Source organism: Perissodus microlepis, chromosome 23 (assembly GCF_051167445.1).
Source record: "Perissodus microlepis isolate ML-2025 ecotype Zambia chromosome 23, ASM5116744v1, whole genome shotgun sequence".
NCBI classification, from domain to species: Eukaryota; Metazoa; Chordata; class Actinopteri; order Cichliformes; family Cichlidae; genus Perissodus; species Perissodus microlepis.
This window is the reverse complement of record NC_140482.1, coordinates 36,202,873-36,222,695: the sequence shown is the minus strand read 5'-3', so window position 1 is coordinate 36,222,695 and position 19,823 is coordinate 36,202,873. Positions and strand designations below refer to the sequence as shown.

Genomic DNA, 19,823 nt, shown 5'->3' with positions numbered 1-19,823 from the left:
TATTCCCTATGGCTGAGACAGCACAGGCCAGTGTGACAAGGGTTCCCCTTTCAGCAGAGGTCAATGACCCTACTTGTTTGAATCCACGTCTGGCCAACACTTTGTCTGGTTTATGTACAGTGGTGACCCCAGTTTCATCAACATTCCAAATGTCTCCTGGTCCAAACTCATATTTGCATAACACTTTCTCTAAGTTGTCAAAGAAAGCATTGACATTCTCTCTGTTGAAGCTACTTGCCCTGGCAAGGCTAGTTGCTTCTGGCTTTCTCAGTGACAATGTTGTATGCCGCTTTAAAAAGCCTGTAAACCACTCTTTGCTGGCCTTTTCTTTTTCTGCCCACAAAGGCACAAACTTCAGTTCGTGTGCCACAGCAAACTGGTAGGCAAGCTTTCTGACCTCACTTGGTGACAGACCAAAATAAATGTCAGCTGACCTAGTAATATACTCAACAAGCTGCTTTTCCAAATCAGGGGAAAAAATCTTCCAAACCATTGTTGTTGGCATGGCTGTCTGACTTTCAATTTCTTCTCTGGTAATCTTTTGACAATACCGAGTTAGAGTACGGTAATTTATGTCAAAATCCTTTGCTGTACTTCTGATTGATTTGTTCTGCATCTTTACCTGCCTGACTGCCTTTAACATAATGTCAGGTGGTGTTCTGCCACGCTCTGTCTTTCGTTGATAATTTTGAACCATCTTACTTTCTTCCTTCCTTCCTTAATTCCTGCCTCTCCTTCCTTTCTTCAAAAACCTTATTACAAATACAAATGAATTACAATATCACAATTTTTTGGAGCATTTATTTGTACTGGGGCAAGTTGTCACATGTGACGACTTGCCCCAAAGTTAATGAGACAACTTGCCCCAAACTGACATTTATGCTAATTTTGGCTAAATGTCAGGGTTAGCTCAACATAGCACATCAGCTGAAGTATCAAAAGACACGTTAAAAATTTAAAGTGATTTATTTTTCCTTTTAGGTCAAAAAAATAAAAAAGATGTGCTCACCTCAGATTAGAGCAGTCTTGACCACATGTGAACAGGAGGTTGACTATAGAAGAAGAAGTCACACAAAGTGGCTATTTCATTTTTGAGATAGAGCCTCTAGTGTTGGAGTTATGAACAGTGTGACAACTTACCCGTGTGACAACTTACCCCACTCTCCCCTACTGCAGGCCAAAATACCAGTTAGACCAGACAGTGACTGATCCTGTAAAGGAAAATGTTTCTTTAAAAAAAAAAAGGGGGGTTATAAACCCGTTCAACCCCTTTTGGCGTCATTTGATACCTTTCCATGCATTTCAAAACACTGAACACACTGAACCTTTTTAGCCAAAGAAAACTGCACAGATGAAAATCAAGCCAATTATTCACACTCCCCAGCATGTTCGTACATACAGAAAAAAGCACACTGTATCTATTGAAATATTTTTTAGCCAAAAAACAATAATAAAAGCAGGTTTGCTTTGCATTTCAGTTTGTTATTACCCCCCTGACTAAACCTGAAAACCATAAAGAAAAAATTTTAACATGAAGAACACAGAAGTGTGTTCCAGACTGTCTCAGAATTCAAAGCTTTTATTGCTTAAGATTAATTATTCTTTCATTTATTTATACGTATAATATTGGTGGAATGTCTCCGTTAACAACTACAATCTAACGAGTGAACCTTGTTTTGTTGTTTTGCATTATGCTTAACTTAATCTGAACATTAGATTTCATTTCACTGCCAGAGTGGAAATTTCCATCAGGCTGGGCAAAGTCTGTCTCTCTCTGTCAGTGTTACTTTTCTGGCCTTTTTCCCTCTGTATTATCTCTCCACTACCTTATATGCTCTCTTTGATTTTCTGATATGTGGCTTATTCTTTTTTTTTTTTTTTGGTCACTATTCTGCAACTCAAATGTACATTTTTTTGGTTGTTGGTTTTTGTTTTTTTTTTTACACCCAACTCAGAGAAGCAACAAAGTGGGCACTGGGGGCATTTTTTGAACCCATGAACCTCTTGACCCCAATTTTAACTGATTTATGGCTTCTAGTAGCCATTCATAATTACACAATGAGTTTGCAAGCCATCTGTGATCTATGTCCAGGCTGGGCACACAGTCAGGGAGGCAGCTGGCTATCAATCATTTACCTATTTTGCGGCATGCGCACACGTTCACGCACTACAAAGAGCATCCCTTACAGTTGTTTATTAGCCTCTGCTCAAACACACCACCTACTGTAAAGCAAAGAATATTTGTTTTACAACTAGATCCAGTTTTTGTTACCTTTTTATAAAAGTCATCTAACAACATGCTAAATTAACAGTCCGATTAGCTTTACTTCCCTAATGAGCTTATGCCTGTCCACAGCTACAAAGGACTCTGGGTTGGCTGCCAATTACACCCATGAGGTGAGAACTGCTTTATTAAATCATCTGAGCTAAGACCGCCCTCATTTACAGTACATGCTACAGGAATATATTATTACTATTTTTTCTGTATGTTTCTTTGAAAGAAAAAACAACTTAAATTATTTTTTTTTCTTCAATATTCAAATAAAATGCATCTATATACATGACGCATACCACGTCCTTTCTAATCGATCTTAGAAGAACATTTGGTCTTTTCATCCCTATGTTGGGGAGGGGGAAGCCTGTCATTGGTCGCTGTCTCAGTAGGGCTATAAAAGTCGGTGCTCTGATGATTGTCTTTCCTCTTTCCAGACACAGAGCCAACAAACATACCAGGATCAAGGTAAGAAAGAAACCTGGCGTCCTTCAGTTTTGTTTCCCTACACACTCTGACACACATGCACACACATTTTTTGGGATAGCACAAGTAAATTTATCATTTCTAATCCCTGAATTTTCTGCATTTTCAGGGGCTGATTCCCACATGTGCACATAAAAAATAATTGCATGACAGTCGAGGCTGAAAAATTATACAAAATGACTACCCAAAAAAGAATATTTGCATTTTCATTCTTGCATTGCTGTGCTGTGCACGGTTGCGATAAAGAAATAATCTGTAAAATGCATAACTGCAGAGATGAAAGTGAAAAGTACAGAATAGGTTTGACATTCAAAGCAAGCTTGTAAAAGCAAAGTATCAACAGGCTGCAAAAATATGACTGCAGAGCAAATTAGCTGAGCAAACTACATCCAAAGGGTCATTCCAAAGTTTCAGTGCTATTACAGCAAAATCACCTTTGGCCTTCATTCAAGTTCTAGGAACTGACAAAGTTTTATGACAGAAGTGGGGACTAAGGGTTGCTGTGCTGTGGAGTATCCTGGGAATCCAGCTGGGAACAGTTTGTTCTGCTATTTGTACTGAAAAGCACCTAAATGACACATGAAGTTTTTTTGTTTTTTTTTTAAACTAAATAATGATTTATTTGTATTCCACTTGGAGCTAACCCCCATTTTCCACTCAATAACAGTATGCTCACACTTAACTAGTGGCAAAACTATTGTATTTCTAAATAAAACATTATATAGCAGTGTCTCATGACCACCATATTTACATGTCATAGTGTAGCATGTGACAAATGTAAACAGCTAACACTGTGCACTTCTTAAAGCATGGAAACAATCAAGGGGGATTCACTTCTTCTTGTCTTTTTGGCAAAACATTGCAGTAGTGAGTTGCTGCATGTTAGATATATCAGTCTGAAAAAGTGTGATTCTTTCAGCAGATAATTTTACTGTATATGTAGAATGAACTAATATTAGCTGATGGAGAAATGACTATTGTTATTTAGATTTTTATATATATATATATATATATATATATATATATATATATATATATATATATATATATATATATATATATATATATATATATATATATATATATATATATATATATATATATATATATATATATATATATGCGCTTCCTAACCTGATGGTGTAGCCAAAAACATGGATGGAAAAGCTGAGGAAATTTAGATCAAAGACTATCTAGTTAAATGTTTCTGTGGCTCAATTGGCTTGTAGGTTTTGCAGGTAAGCTATTATTTAAGTCGATGGTGTCTCAGGTGGACTGAGATATTTTTAGATGTGTTAGGCTACCCTAACTTTCACAGGAGGCTTTTTTTTCCCCAGGCCATCTACCCATTTATTTTCTGCTGCTTATAGAGATTAGGGTTGCAGGGGCAGGAGTCTAAGTAGAGAAGCCACTTCCTCCAGTTTCCCCACAGGGATACTGAGATATTCCCCGGCCAGCTGGGATATAAAATTTCTCCAGCATTTCCTGGTCTCCTCTTTTGGTCATTACCCAGAGCTCATAGCCCTAAGTGAGGGTGAAAAAAGTACAGACATTCTATGCTTAAGCAGAAGCGCAGATACTAGTGTTGTAAAGTACTCTAGTAAAAGTTGAAAAACAAATTCAAATTCTTTACTCAAGTGAAAAAGGACAGGTTATGAAATGTACTCAGAGTAAGAAAGTAAAAAGTAGCTCTTTGGAGGAAGTTCCACCAGATATTTTTGTTCAAAGCTAACTGAACCTTGTGCTATATTCATGTAATAATAAAGTATTATCAGTAGGGGAATGCAATTTTTTATTTCAGTCCAAATATTAATTCTAATAAATGTATTCAATTTGAATCTGGTAAGTAGATCATGAGCAGAGAAAAAAAGGAAGGGAGATTCAGCCTGTGGGGAAACCTAAAATCAGTTTTGATAGCTTAGCATATTGCACCAGTCCAACACACTGTTCTTTACTTTGAATCTATCACAGTACATGAAAGTAACCTGTTTATCTAACATTTACCTGCGATGTGTTAAAGCTAAAGTAACAAGCCTATTTTGAAAATGTAAGGAGTAGAAAGTACAGCTATGTGTTTAAAATATTAAAAGTATAAGGAAAAACGTTTAACGAAAAAAATAAGTAAAAAAGTTGATAGGTTTGTAGCTTGAACCTATTTGCTGGAACGTTGAAGACAATATAATTACACAGCAAGCAAGACACGAAGTAGGCAAAGTTCTTCATGTTTCTCGTGCACGGAGAGAACCGGACAAACGGCGTTCCTTCGGTTGACCCCAGTTGCTCTCGTCCGCTCCCCCGTAACACTGCTCTTTTATTGAGGTTACATGAATATGCATAGGTTCATTAACATACGACGTGTACATACACACAAAGAGTACCTTGCCTGTGTGTGTGTGTGTGTGTGTGTGTGGGGTCAGAGTGTGACCCCATAAATGACTTCCCTAAACCTGCTGGTCTGGAAGTCCAGCAGTTCATCTAAACAAAAGGCACTTAGACTAAAACAGATATAGCCACGTTTATCCTACCATAAAACAATAAGAGAAGGTACGACCTCTCCCATGCTCCCAGAGTGCTCTCTAATGCACACAAAGTTTGCAGACTATCAAGGATCAAACCTCTACCAATCTACAACTAATTATAAAACTCTAAGCATATATAAGTAGATATTTCTAAGCATAAATGACAATCAACAATACAAAACCTAACAAAAGTAAAGAACAGATACCTGAAAATTGTACTTAAGCACAGTAACAAAGTATTTGTACTTCATTACTTCCCACTTCTGAGGGTAGGAAGTAATGAAGATTCTGGATCAACCAGTAAATCAACACAAAAACACATTTAGACTTTGTGGACAAACTCTCACCAAACCCTACAATATCCTTGAGAGGATGAAGAGCTGCCCAAGCATTCCATCACCAACATAAAAACTGCAGTTCCTTTCCAAATTTGAGGTTGGATTAATGGCTCTTCTCTATTAACCTATCATAGACCTTCCCAGGGTGATGTGATCCCCCTATAATTGAAGTATACCCTTGGGTGTCTTCTTAAAAATGGCAACCATGACCCCAGTCTGTGTTCCGGATGTCTGCACAATGTTGAACATGCATGTCAACTAAAACAGAATAAGTATTCTTTACATTGCGCAATTTTATTCTCTATTGAAGTCAGCAGCATTCTAGGCTACATATAATCCCCTTCCTGAGCCACCTGACAGTTTGCCAGAATCCCATAATAATAAAATTATTATTAATAATAATAATCATAATAATAATAACAACTTAGATTTAGACACAGCTGATCAGGTGAGAAATCAGCTCAAGAGGACGAAGGCAAGGAAGGCAGCAGGTCCGGATGGAATCTGCTCCAGACTGCTCAGGGACTGTGCAGACCAGCTCTGTCAGGTGGCCCTGTACATCTTCAACCTGAGCCTGAGCCTGGAGAGGGTTCCTGAACTGTGGAAGACTTCCTGTGTGGTTCCGGTGCCAAAAATCACACACCCCAGGGAGCCCAACCAGTTCAGGCCTGTTGCCTTGACTTTTCATCTGATGAAGACCATGGAAAGGCTCATCCTGCACCACCTTCGGCCACTGGTGGGCTCATTGTTGGACCCCCTGCAGTTCGCCTACCGTTCTGGAATTGGGGTGGATGACGCTGTCATCTACCTGGTACACCGATCCCTCTCTCACTTAGAGCAGGCGGGGAGCACTGTGACGATCATGTTTTTTGACTTCTCCAGTGCTTTCAACACCATCCAACCCGCAGTACTGAGAGGGAAGCTGGAGGGAGCTGGAGTAGGCAAACAGCTGACTGCATGGACCATCGACTACCTTACCAACAGACCACAGTATGTGAGGCTCCATGACTGTGTGTCCGAGGTGGTAATCTGCAGCACGGGGGCACCACAGGGCACGGTTCTCTCACCTTTCCTGTTCAGCCTTTACACTTCAGACTTCTGTTATAATTGTACATAACTGCACACCAGCAGGAGGAAAATTTGAAAAGCCAGTTTTTGTAGTTTTCGAGTTCAGTGAGCCTAGTGAAAATCCGGACATAAACTTACATGCTTAAAACTTGCCTGATGGGAACCTACCGCATGCATCCCTATCCTCAAATGCAGTGGCTGAACCTGAAAAGGCACCTGCCACAGAGAGCGAGAGAGGCACCCAGCAAGATGCATGACCTATGATAAGGGCAGCATTCCTTCCTTTTACAGTGTCCAGCCAGTATCCGTGTTGTTACCTGTGTGTCACGCTCCATTTCTCGTCCCATGGCTGCTACCCCTGCAGCCATACTTTCAGCCCTCCTTCATGTATGGACTCATACAAGTCTGCGTGCAGACTGTTGCCATGGATAATTCATAGACTGTTCACAAAGACCATTGCCATGGGCACTGAAAATGCTGTCTGCATAGTTAATTGCTCTTAATAACTCGTGGACTTTCCAAAGAATACCCATAGACTGTTTATGTGGTCCTCTGTTACCAATTATGGATTGTGGTCTGTGTCTTTAAACTGTGACCCCTGACCTTTGTTCGTGTGCAAGCTGGCAGAACAAGAGCTTCAGTGTCAATTTCATGAGAGACTAGTAAAAAAAAAGAGAGCGAGAGAAAGTAGAAACATTTGTGAGAAGATTTTGCAATTGTTTAATGTCGAGACAGCATCTATTTTGTTGGGGAGCGTGCAAGAAGATAAAATAACAACAAATTTTAACACATTTTTTAATAAAAACAGTATTAATATTCTGTGATTTATCTAAGGAGGTTACACAGGTATAGGACATGTTTTATAAGATACGTTTGAGAATTTTTTTTAAAGTAAACTTTGTTTATTTCCTCCCTTACTGTTAAATATTAAGTTAATAAGTGTTATCTGTGATCTACGAAGTGGTCTGAATCGGGTCACTTGAGATTGATTGCTTTTGTCTCTACCCATTTAGCTGGGGAAATCGAGGTATTATCCTCATTCGAGTAAAAGTTCTCAGTGAGGAAGCACCAGCTTGTCACTTTTGTGGTTATTTCTCCCCTGCAGGTATGCTTACAGTGTTGAGTGTTACTAAAATGAGTTATGGAGGGAAAAAAAGGTGCATGTTAATACTATTCCAAGTATGAAAAGAATATGTATATTAGTTAGAAAGTTTTGCAATGTGTGAGCAAACTCCCAGCAATGGGTTAAATACAGCCTGTGATAGAGCTGTAATGTATGAATGTAAACCCATTAATCTAGTTAATTCTAAATTGTTTATATATTTGAGATATATCATTTGAGTAAAAGTTTTCAGTGAGGAAACACCCGCTTGTCACATTTGGGATCATTTCGCCCCTTCAGGGGTGTAACATGAGACCCAAGCTTTTTACTCTCAGATTCCACAGAGGGTGGGTCAAGAGTGTCATGGGGGTTGGAATCTGAAAGAAGCCTTCTGCCTTTCTTGGCAAAGAATACAGAAAGAAGTGAGTTCTCGCCAGAAATGAGGCAACTGTTGTTAGCTGGCTCTATATAAATGAAATAAAATTAAAATGATTTGAACTGGAAGCTAATTGACAAAACAAGCAGAAGCTGGATTTAGTTTGGGAGGAAAAAGGAAGAAAAAAAGAAGAAAACTAATTATATCTGGAAACTGTGTGCGAGTGTGGGAACACAGAAAACAGAGATCTCAAGCGGGCAGGTCCCAAGGATTTAGAATAGGGTAAGACAAATGGGACCTGTGGAGAGTGCCAAGCCAGACAGGAGTTTGGCAACATAGATAAATTCCTTGTGGAGACTAGTCATGTGGCCAATGGTGGAGGCTGAGATGGTTGTATCATTTGCAGGGGTAGATGATTTATACATGAATGAGACACAAGTGAAAATAATCCAAATAATTCCAAAGGAGCAAGTAAAGTAATGCAAGACAGGCAGGAAAACCAATTTTAAATACTCAGGAACTAACCAAAACACGGAGACTAGACTTTCACTGGACATAGAGGCAGGTAATCAGGCATTAACAGAAAGACAAGAGGGAGCTGAAATCACTGCAAACAATAAAAATCAAGACATAAACCAGAACACACAATCTTAAAATCAGACTCATCACTTAAATATCCATCGAGGAAAACAGAAACAGATTCAATTATATCAAAATAAATAACACAAAACTACTGGAAAAACTAGATGAATCAAAACAGGAATCCAGATTTCCAGTAAAAAAAGAATCAAAACTACAGATACTAGGGAAAAAACACCCAAACCTCAAACACCTCAAACAAGGACTGAAACATTGGGGACATTTGAATACTGCTAAGTCTGTTTGCCAAATTTCAGAGAGCTAAAGATAAAAAAGAACATAAGGTTGGTAATCTGCTTCTCAAGGGTTCGAATCTGCAGCATGTTTACTTACAAAAGAAAGAGAGAAGCCAAAGCATAGATACTGTGTCAAACCTATCAATGCCTCCAAACACAAAAATCGATTGGTCTGATAAGGAAATGCTGACATTTGTGTTTCAAAGCTGAAAAAAAAAAACGAAGCAAATACTTTATGAATATGTGCACAAGTGTTTGGAGTGCCTGTGTCTCACTCTTCATATGTTTAGATTTTCCCCTATCTTTAACATGAAAACAAACATGATGAAAAGACATTTTATGTGGTTTATAGACTGCCTGTGCAAATTAGATCAATATTCAGATTGATTCTTGCCTGAACTTTTACGTAAGTGTTATTTTCATGTAAGATATATTTTAAGTGTACAAAGAGCAGGTAAGGTCAAACTACTGTTTTTGCTTTTCAAACTATTTTTTAAAGACACTTATTGAACTTATTGATCAAGAAGAACTCTCTCGTAATATCTTTCCTGACATTTATCCCCCTCGTTTTCAGGACCTATATTTTAAGTTATATTTTAATCAAGGTATTCCATTTACACGGCACACAGTTTTGCATTCTTCTTTACATTCTTAATGGTTCTAAATAGCGTCATAAAAGCAATGCAGAAAAGATCTTCTTAAGAGTATTTCTTAACTTATTGACTTGTTTTGGGACTTTTGAGCTGATCAATCATCAGCCTTTCATGTTTGCGTGTTTGTTAAAATCTGACTGAGTATTTAAACGGGAGGACAGGATCACTCATTTCATCTCTCTCTATACAGAAGAGGTAAGGCTGACACAGATGCTCGTGTTTATGGTAATATGACTTTTAAATGCAATCGGTTACAGACTGTAAGATATGCTCTAAGACGAACGGCTTCATTATCTGTGTAATCTATCTGTAACAGGAGTTATCTGTCTTTTGTAAAATTTTAAATGTGTAGAGTTACATGAATATTACGGCAAGTAAGTGTGCAACTGTATAAGCAATGCAATACATGTTGCAATGGAAACAACCAATAAGGTTTCCCTTTTTCTTTACAAAAGCTTTCGGTATTGAGTTTCACTGCAACTTTGTCTCTTCCTGTACGATATCGTACTATACGGTGTCTTGTTTAACTTTAATTTTCCCTTTTTTCTCCTTTGATAAATAATTTTTTCCTGTTGCAGATCCATCATGGTTCACAAAGTAGCAGTGATCGGGGCAGGACCCTGTGGTCTGACCAGCGTAAAGGCTTGTCTGGATGAGGGCATGGAGCCAACCTGCTTTGAAAGCAGTGATGACATGGGTGGACTGTGGAAATTCAAGGCAAGACTTTAGTCTAGAGAAAGATTCACTACTGACTGTGACTATTTTGACATTTGTATGTCTTTCATATAAAATTTAATGTGCAATTTTAAACTATTATTTCTTAACATCTGTTGTCTGGAACGTCTTCTCTGCAGGAAGTGTCGGAACCAAACAGAGCTAGTATCTATCGTTCCCTTACTATCAATGTGTGGAAGGAGATGATGTGCTACAGTGACTACCCAATCCCTGCAGACTACCCCAACTACATGCACCACTCTAAAATCTTGAACTACTTCAGGATGTATGCAGACCACTTTAAACTACTGCAATACATTCGCTTCCAGGTAGCATGATAGAAAGAAGAGTGATCAATTTTATTATACCCTATATTAATATTTATATGCATAAACTGACCTGCTATTATATTTATTGTATCTTAGACCAAAGTGAAGAGTGTGAAACAGAGACCGGACTTTTCTCGCACTGGTCAGTGGGATGTGGTGACTGAGACTAGAGATGGATACGAGGAGAACCACATTTTTGATGCCATTATCTGCTGCACGGGCCACTTCAACTATCCTAACCTGCCACTCAAAGACTTCCCAGGTGAGTGAATATCTGTACCACCACATGATAAATGTTAAAACATGACTGTATAAAAATTCCACTCTCTTGCCTGAAAGGAATTGAGACATTTGAAGGAAAATACTCCCATAGCTGGGACTACAAGGGGCCTGAAGACATGCATGGGAAGAGAGTTGTGGTCATCGGCATCGGCAACTCAGGGGGTGACATCGCGGTGGAGGGCAGCAGAGTTGCAGAGCAGGTTGGTAGTGCTCTCTAAGTGCTCAGCTTTTTTCCTAACATTTTAGTGTCCCTTTTTTTGTCTGATAGTGTGCCAATCTGGTTTGATGCGCCTTTTGCATCCTCATTCCTCAAGCTTTACCTCCTAAAATAAAGAGCACAAGGATGCCCTTCATCCCGTGAGATAAGACAATTTCACGTTAGCGTTACTTCTTTCTTTCTGTGTCTTGTCTTACAGGTGTATCTGAGCACTCGTAGTGGTGCTTGGGTCATTCGTCAGGTTTCTGACAATGGTCTTCCAGTGGACAGGTTCAACACACGCTTTGTCCATATCATGTTCAGGCTGTTGCCAATGAGATTTCTCAACTGGCTTGGTGAGAAAAAGCTCAACTCCATGTATGATCACGCCATGTATGGCCTCAAACCCAAACACAGGTGGGATATGTAACTTCTTCCCTAACGCCACGGTTTCGCTGAATGCAATCTATCACATATAAGCTGATTGTCTCATCTTGTTTGCTAAACTGTTCACTATACCAAAATTGTCCATAAACTGTGTAGCTGCTATGAAGTGAACACTATTTAAATCATAACTTGTCTATTAGTAGTTATCAGAATATATTATTATATATGAATTGTACATGTCTGTCTTTCCTCTGCTGCCCTCACCTCATCAGGCTCTTCAGCCAGATCCCAGTGATCAATGACGATCTGCCCTTCCGGATTTTGTCTGGGTCGGTCATCGTCAAACCAAACATAAAAGAGATCCGTGGTTCCACTGTGGTGTTTGATGATGGCAGTACTGCAGAAAATGTCAGAGAACCAAATTATCTGATGTACTTCAAATATTCCAGTTCTTAATATCATTAAAAACAATTTCAGCTCTTCTTTCTTGTCCTCTTTATTACAGGTGGACCTGATTGTGTTTGCCACAGGATATAACTACGATTTCCCCTACTTGCCAAAAAATGCCATATACAAGTCTGGGCACCGTATTGGACTGTACAAACATGTTTTTCCTCCAATCCTAGAGCAGCCTACCCTAGCTATTGTGGGTTTTATCCATTCTGACGGAGCCATCATGCCTCAAGCTGAAATGCAGGCCCGTTTTGTCACTCGTGTCTTCAAAGGTGAGGAATTTCCAATAAAAGAAAATTTAAAAACTGAGGTGAAATAAAATCTTTTACGGTACAATATCAAATACATTGCATTTTACTAATGATTGTCGCTGGTCACTGTGTTGTCTTCGTAGCGCTTGTTAAAAATAACACAGCATCCACTTATGCTTTGCGAGCTACCGCTCCAAACATTTTATTAACATCCTTATACCACACCACAGACCAGTCTTCTTTTATGCGCTCTCCCTGGAGGCATTCATGACCTCCTCAATACAGGTTCTGAAACAACTTCACTTTTCTCCACAGCCTCATGTCCATCTAGTAGTTTCAAATCAGACACCGTCTCTGCATGTGACACATCAGCATTTTCATCTTCCTCACCACATTGTTCCTCCTGAAATGTCTCTTTAGTCTTCAGTAAGTTGCGACGGTTCCTTCTGAGCACATGACCTTCTTCAGTTCTTACGTCATATAATCTTGGACCTGCTTCCTGAAGAACAATGGCTTTCCTGTTCCATGCATTCTGATCTTGGATTCTCACTACATCATCCTTTGCAAGCAATCCAAGTGCTCTTGTTCCCTTGTCGTATTGCTGTTTTTGTTTCCATTTCAGATGCTTTTGCTTTTTATAATTTCTTCACTCTGCTTGCTCTCTGCATAGCAGGGCAAAGTTGTGTGTAGCTTACGACTCATCAGCAGTTCTGCAGGGGATAAACCACAGTCAAGAGGAGCAGCCCTGTAGCTCAGCAGAGCTAAATAAGGATCTGATTGACTGTCTGTAGCCTTCTTCAGAAGCTGCTTGATGATATGCACTCCTTTTTCAGCCTGTGGATGTTGAGGACTTGATGTGACATGTTTAAAGCCATATTCTCTTGCGAAATTCTGCCATTCTTTGCAATTATAGCAAGGACCATTGTCACTAATGACAGTTTCTGGTATTCCATGCCTGGCAAAGATGGACTTCACATGTGTGATCACATTATTAGCAGTTGTACTTGTAAGTAGAGCAATCTCAGGAAAGTTAAAGTAATAATCTATAACCAACAGATAGTCTTTCCCATTAAAATGAAATAAATCTGTTCCTACTTTCCTCCACGGTGCTGTAGGAAGTTCAGGAATCATCATGGGTTCTCTTGCCTGTCTGCTCTGAAACTTCTTACATGTTTCACACTTTCCGATCATGTTCTCAATGTCTTTATTAATACCAGGCCAGTACACAGTATCTCTAGCCCTCCTTTTACACTTTCCTATTCCCAGGTGTCCCTCATGTATTCTTTGAAGCATCACCTGTCTCAGACTATGTGGTATCACGATCCTATTGCCTCTCAACAGCAGTCCATTTACCACGCTAAGCTCTGATCTAACATGATAATACTTTGAACAGGACCCTTTGGGCCAGTCTCCTTGGATATTTTCCATCACTGTTTGCAGCTCCCTGTCTGCAGCTGTCTCCTCACATACTTGTTTTATCTTTGCGTCAGACACTGGCAGAGACTCTACTATCATATTAACATGATCATCTACTTCTTTCTCAGTGGAGCTTGCGTGACACACCTGTGATGCTCGTGACAGTGCATCTGCTAAAGCTAAATACTTGCCTGGTGTGTATATCAAGTCAAAACTATACCTCTGCAGTTTCATCATGAGATGCTGAATCCTCGGCGACATCTCATTCAGATTTTTCTCAATGATTGACACAAGAGGACGATGATCTGTCTCAACTGTAAAAGTAGGAAGACCATAAACATAAAAGTGAAAAATATCAAGTCCATATGCCAGCCCAAGACATTCTTTCTCAATCTGAGCATATTTGGTTTCAGCCTTAGTCATGGATCTAGAAGCATAAGCAATTGGTTTCCAGCTCACCTCTTCAGCTTGAGGTAAAACAGCTCCAAGCCCATCCTTTGAGGCATCTGTTGAGATTTTCAGACTCTTAGTTGGATCATAATATGCAAGCACTGGGCGCGTTGTCAGTGTGGTCTTTAAATCATTCCATTCTTGTTCATGCCTCGCTGTCCATTTAAATTCCATGGAATCACAAAGTAACTCCCTTAGTGCTGATGTTCTCACTGACAAGTTAGGTATGAATTTTCCAACAAAGTTGATCATTCCCATCACTCTGAGCACACCTCTCTTATCTGTTGGGTGTGGTATGGTTGCAATGGCTTTTATTTTTCTTTCATCTGGCTCAAGACCTCCAGCAGAGAATTTGTCTCCCAAAAATGTTATTTCCTTTACACCAAAATGACAATGCTTCCGGTGGCTTCAAACTTTCCATCTCAAACAGAACTTTGAACTGCTATCGCTTCCACACTTTCACTTTTACTCCTGGTACCATGTGTTGTCTTCGTAGGGCTTGTTAAAAATAACACAGCATCCACTTATGCTCCAAAACATTTTATTAACATCCTTATGCCACGCCACAGACTAGTCTTCTTTTATGTGCTCCCCCTGGAGGCATTGATGAGCTTTCTTAAATACAGTGCCCCCTGCTGGTAAACCTTATCATTACATCAACATCTACATATCAACACAGTCACTATCTTTACTCTTGCTTTCTCTCTTTTGCTCTTCAGGACATAAGAAACTGCCCTCAAACCAGGCCATGATCAAAGCTGTTGAGAATGACACCAAGAAGATTGCAAAAAAGTATTTAAAAACAAATTTTCCCCTCTTTAATTTTATAATAAAAAGAATATTTTTTGCAAATCATTTACCAAAAAAGTGAAGAAATCATTTAAATCTTTCAACCCTTCCTTGTTTAAAACTAGGTGTGTGGGTCTAATATTCTATTGGTTAACTTATTTGTTTTTTGACTTATCCTCTTTACAGCTACGTTGTGTCAAAGTTAACACCTTTGCAGGTGGACTTTGTTGAGCACATGGACGACTTAGCAAAGGACATTGGAGTGCAACCAAATCTCCTCTGGCTCTTCCTCACAGACTTCCCTCTATTTAAGAAAGTTCTGTGGGGGCCTGTTACAGCCTACCAGTACCGGTTGATGGGACCAGGGAAATGGAAGGGGGCCCGCAAGGCAATCTTCACTCAGTATGACCGCATGTACCAACCTCTAAAAACTAGACAGGTCTGAAAAAAATGTTTATTTTGCATACTCTGAGTTTTGCTGTATGCACCGGTCAGCCAATCAAAGATGCATTCTTATAATCTTTTCATATGTCTCCTCCAGCTGAATGCACAACAGAGTTCAACGACAGGTTTCCTGATCAAGCTTAGCTTGACATTCATGGCTGGAGGAGCTGCAATCTACTACATCCACCGCAACCCAACCACCATCTCCACCCTCGTGTCCAAGCTGCGTCCACAATCAGTGTGATTGAATGAGAAACCCAGCACCAGTATTTCATCTTGCACCTCCTTTGATACTTAGGGTTTCAAAATAATTTGAGAAATAACAGTGAAGCTATTAAGAGACAATACCAGTCACTAATTCCCATAGTTAGTAACACCACACTGAAAACAATGACAGAGGCTTGACTTGGATTTTGACATGTTGCATAAAATACCATCTTAAGAAGATCTGTTAATGTCATATACTGACTCATTTAAGTACTGTAACCATTTCTAGGGTAACATATAATTAGGATCCTATGATTACTTATTTCTTTGATATGCTAAGAGGTTATACACTGTAAGATATTACAGCAGATTATCATGTTTTCTGTCAGCAGTATATTACATTATTAAAGACTTTAAAAGCTGTACTGAATAATTTATAAATATTCAGTATGTGCTCCGAATTGTTTGTTTTATTTATTAATTTATACGTTCTGTTTTTGATGTCTCTTGGCCTGTTGTATGAGGCTTAACAATATCAGTCTCTGTGAATCTGTTCACTTAACTTCTTATCAAATACAAGGTCAAGGGGTCATCGACATACTTGGTGTATGTGAGACAATGAAATAAGATAAACTTCTGTCAGTGCGTCCCAGGGTGGCTGTGGCTACAATGTAGCTTGCCATCACCAGTGTGTGAATGTGTGTGTGAATGGGTGGATGACTGGATGTGTAAAGCGCTTTGGGGTCAATAGGGACTAGTAAGGCGCTATACAAATATCGCGATGGGCGATCGTGGCTCAAGAGTTGGGAGTTCGCCTTGTAATTGGGAGGTTGCCGGTTCTAGCCCCGGCTTGGACAGTCGCTGTGTCCTTGGGCAAGACACTTCACCCGTTGCCTACTGGTGGTGGTCAGAGGGCCTGGTGGCGCCAGTGTCCAGCAGCCTCGCCTCTGTCAGTGCGCCCCAGGGTGGCTGTGGCTACAATGTAGCTTACCATCACCAGTGTGTGAATGGGTGGATGACTGGATGTGTAAAGCGCTTTGGGGTCCCTAGGGACTAGTAAAGCGCTATACAAATACTTACCATTTACCATATAAAAGATGTGGTCAAATCATTGTAATTTTGTCATTAAACTACCTCAGAGCTGTTTGACTGAGAGAAGGCAAAAATACTTTTAACTAATATTTAACTAATATTGATGACCTTTATTACATTTTCTGTTAGTTATCTAAAAGATATAGTTTGGAAAATATTTTAGAAGTCCCTGTCCATGAATGTTGTTTTCTGCTAGAGAAAGTAGTTAAAAAAAATAAAACATCAATGATAAATTGATTTATTACACTGTCAGAATCAGAAAGACATGTCTTCATTGATATGAAGACATGTCTTTTACATTCTGCCCACTGGGGGGCGTTGTTCTACAGCGCATCCATGACTGTTGCAGGGACAAACACAAACATCTGCAGGTGCAATATCAAACTGTAATCTGGGTATAGTTTTACAAGGATGATGATTTTGTTAATAACTCTGTAAGTGATTATGGTTTTTGTAATTGTTTCAGCTGTTTACACCTTTGGTTGTGTGTTTAGACCCTGCTGTACTTTCTCTCCTTTTGTCTCTCTGTGCTTTCTTCTAAAACCTTCTCTTCTGCCTTTTTTCTCTTTCTTTCAGATCACTGATGCTCTTTATTTTTCTCTTTTTCACTCTATTTCTCCATCTTTCCCTTTCCTTTATGAGAAACTCTTTCTTCAACTCGGGCTGGCTGTTAATTTTTTCTCTCCTTCTTTTTTGATACTCCCTGTTCCTTCTCTTTCGTTCCTCTACTGACAGGTTCCCCTTTGCTATTCTAGCCTGAAATGTACCATTTTGTAATTACTATAATTTTTCTGAACCTTGTGCTTTTTTACAGATTAAGGATGAATATTCACAACACAATTATGCATTAAGCAATAGAGATGCTATCCGGTCTTTAAGTCTGATGTCATTAGCCGTTTCCAGGTCCAAACTCCGCTGCAGATCCCAAAGTCAAAGGAACTCTGCGGCATCACTGAGAGTTACAAACTGTCTAAATTCTTTCATCTTTAATAAAATGATCAGTGTGGCTGCTCTACCAGGTGTAACATCCAGGCATCCATGAAAACAGAATATATGAAATTTAACAGAGTTAGAAGTTAGATTGCTTGTTTCCACCTGAACATGATATACCAGCTCTGCTACCACTTCCAACATAAATAGAGACAGAAAATTAAACAGCAGTGACTATTGTCAGGTTACTGAAGTTGGGCTAGCTGGTATATAGTGACATGCTACATGATTGCTAGCGACACAGCTATGTTAGCAACTTGTTAACTTTTTACCACTTGATAAAAGTGATCACTGGCTGTTTTTAGGGGCTTGTTCAGATGTAATAGAACAAGATAAAAAGCATTAAAACATTTTAACAGCACAACAGGCTTAATAAACACAGAGTAGTTTAGGCCCGGAAGCAGGATTCATACATCATCACTTAAAGACCAACTCTCGGGGCACAGCTAGCTCAGTAGATGCCACATGATCGGAAGGTTGGGCGTTCAAATCAAACGAACAGCGCCTATCCTGGATTTGTAGCTGCCCACTGCATCACTGAGTGAATGGGTTAAATGCAGAGGACTAAGCATTTTCCTACAGGATTAATAATGTATACATAAACAATGAGATTCAAGATAAGACAAATTTGCTAATATTTGACACATCTGTAAAGCAGAAATATCAGTAAAATACACAGGAGGTAATATATCTGAAATATTATTAAAAAATAACTTAATATAAATGGTGAATAGCACACTTTTGTGACATTTGTCAACACCATTAGGAAAAGGGTCAACACCGTCAGACAAAAATCCTGATGGTGTTGAGAAAATACCCTAACACATGTTTATCTGACAGAAGCCATCTTGTTTTTCATCATTTACTTATGGCTTCTACAATCTACCTAAATTAAGCTCCTTTTACAAAAAAAAAAAAAAATTAAATCTTGGATTACATCGACTTTGGTGTTGACACACTATGGTTGTGACACAGAGTTTTATTAGAAAGGTGTGCAATAAATGAAATTTATTGCATACCTTTGGTCTAAAACCCAAACACAGGTAATGTACGTGCGAGGAGGGAGAAAAATGTGAGTGGAAAAGTACAAGCTGTCACCGAGCAGAAACAATAATAACCACTGCAGCCAAGAAGAGTGCCTGACGAGCCCAGTTATAATAAGCTATTAAGACTCGACTGTACACTGTGTTCGTGTTTTCCTCCAAAACAATAAGTTCCGTTGGAGCAGCCTTTCAACGCCTCTCTCTATCTCTATTTTTCAGCTACGAGCCCGACACGGAACCGACGTATTAGCCAGAGGTCTCTTTACTACGGTTCGGAGCCGCGGACCTTCAGTAATAGTAATAAATCACACAGCAACAGTACATTCATGCAGTTGTAAAAAGCATGATAATATATTAAGTAATCCAAAGTATTCAGAATCGTTACTCTCATTGAGTAACGTAACGGAATATGTTACAAAATACATTTTGGGGCATGTATTCTGTAATCTGTAGTGGAATACATTTTAAAAGTAACCTTCCCAACACTGCCTTTGGATTATATCATCAGATAATTCAACAGGCTGATGTTTTTGGTGTCCTTAAAAGGAATGTTTAGGGGCAAGAGGGTGGCAACATCATCAACAATGTTTTAATGAAATAAGAAATAAATTACAGGGAATTCAGCCAAACTAACATTAGTTCAGAGAAACACCCAAGGCATGCTGTGAACTTCTCTGTCCTTCTTCCGAATCACTGAGTGCCCCATTAATTCTCCAGGAAATAACAATACCATTAGCAAGATAGCAAGAAGATCTAGAGTCTTTGTCTTTCCCTGTCTTTACAGGATCAGTAACAAATATAAATAAATTCTTACTTGTCATTTTATGTCCTTGTTGTTTTCCAAAACACAGGCCATATTGTTTGGTCCTCCACTATTAAATGAGAGTTAAAAGATTACCTGCACTTTAACTCGTTTTATTAAAGCACAGGTTAAAAATCTTGGTGTAATCTTTCACACAAATTTAAAATGTGAAAAGCAAATCAGCACTGTGGTCAAGAGCAGTTTGTCCTAGCTCAGGTGAATCTCAAGATTAAAATCTTTAAAAAAAGAAGCACATCTGGCAATGATTATGGAAATGAATATGCATTCT

The 19,823-nt window shown here is 39.1% G+C and overlaps 1 protein-coding gene across 2 annotated transcripts; it reads left to right on the top strand.

Annotated features, from left to right (window-relative positions):
- The first annotated feature begins 1,019 nt into the window (after positions 1 to 1,019).
- LOC146361996 (flavin-containing monooxygenase 5-like) lies at positions 1,020 to 17,843 on the top strand. 2 transcript variants are annotated; one of them, XM_084920608.1, is made up of 12 exons: positions 1,020 to 2,397; positions 2,710 to 2,740; positions 10,268 to 10,406; positions 10,544 to 10,732; positions 10,829 to 10,994; positions 11,072 to 11,214; positions 11,431 to 11,627; positions 11,870 to 12,005; positions 12,103 to 12,322; positions 14,887 to 14,959; positions 15,143 to 15,395; positions 15,498 to 17,843. In XM_084920608.1, the coding sequence occupies exons 3-12, from the start codon at positions 10,275 to 10,277 to the stop codon at positions 15,642 to 15,644; spliced, it is 1,656 nt and encodes a 551-aa protein (XP_084776734.1). In that variant the 5' UTR covers positions 1,020 to 2,397; positions 2,710 to 2,740; positions 10,268 to 10,274; the 3' UTR covers positions 15,645 to 17,843. The 2 variants fall into 2 exon arrangements, with proteins under 2 accessions (XP_084776734.1, XP_084776735.1); XM_084920609.1 differs by lacking the exons at positions 1,020 to 2,397; positions 2,710 to 2,740 and adding an exon at positions 3,919 to 7,788.
- Positions 17,844 to 19,823: the final 1,980 nt, after the last annotated feature.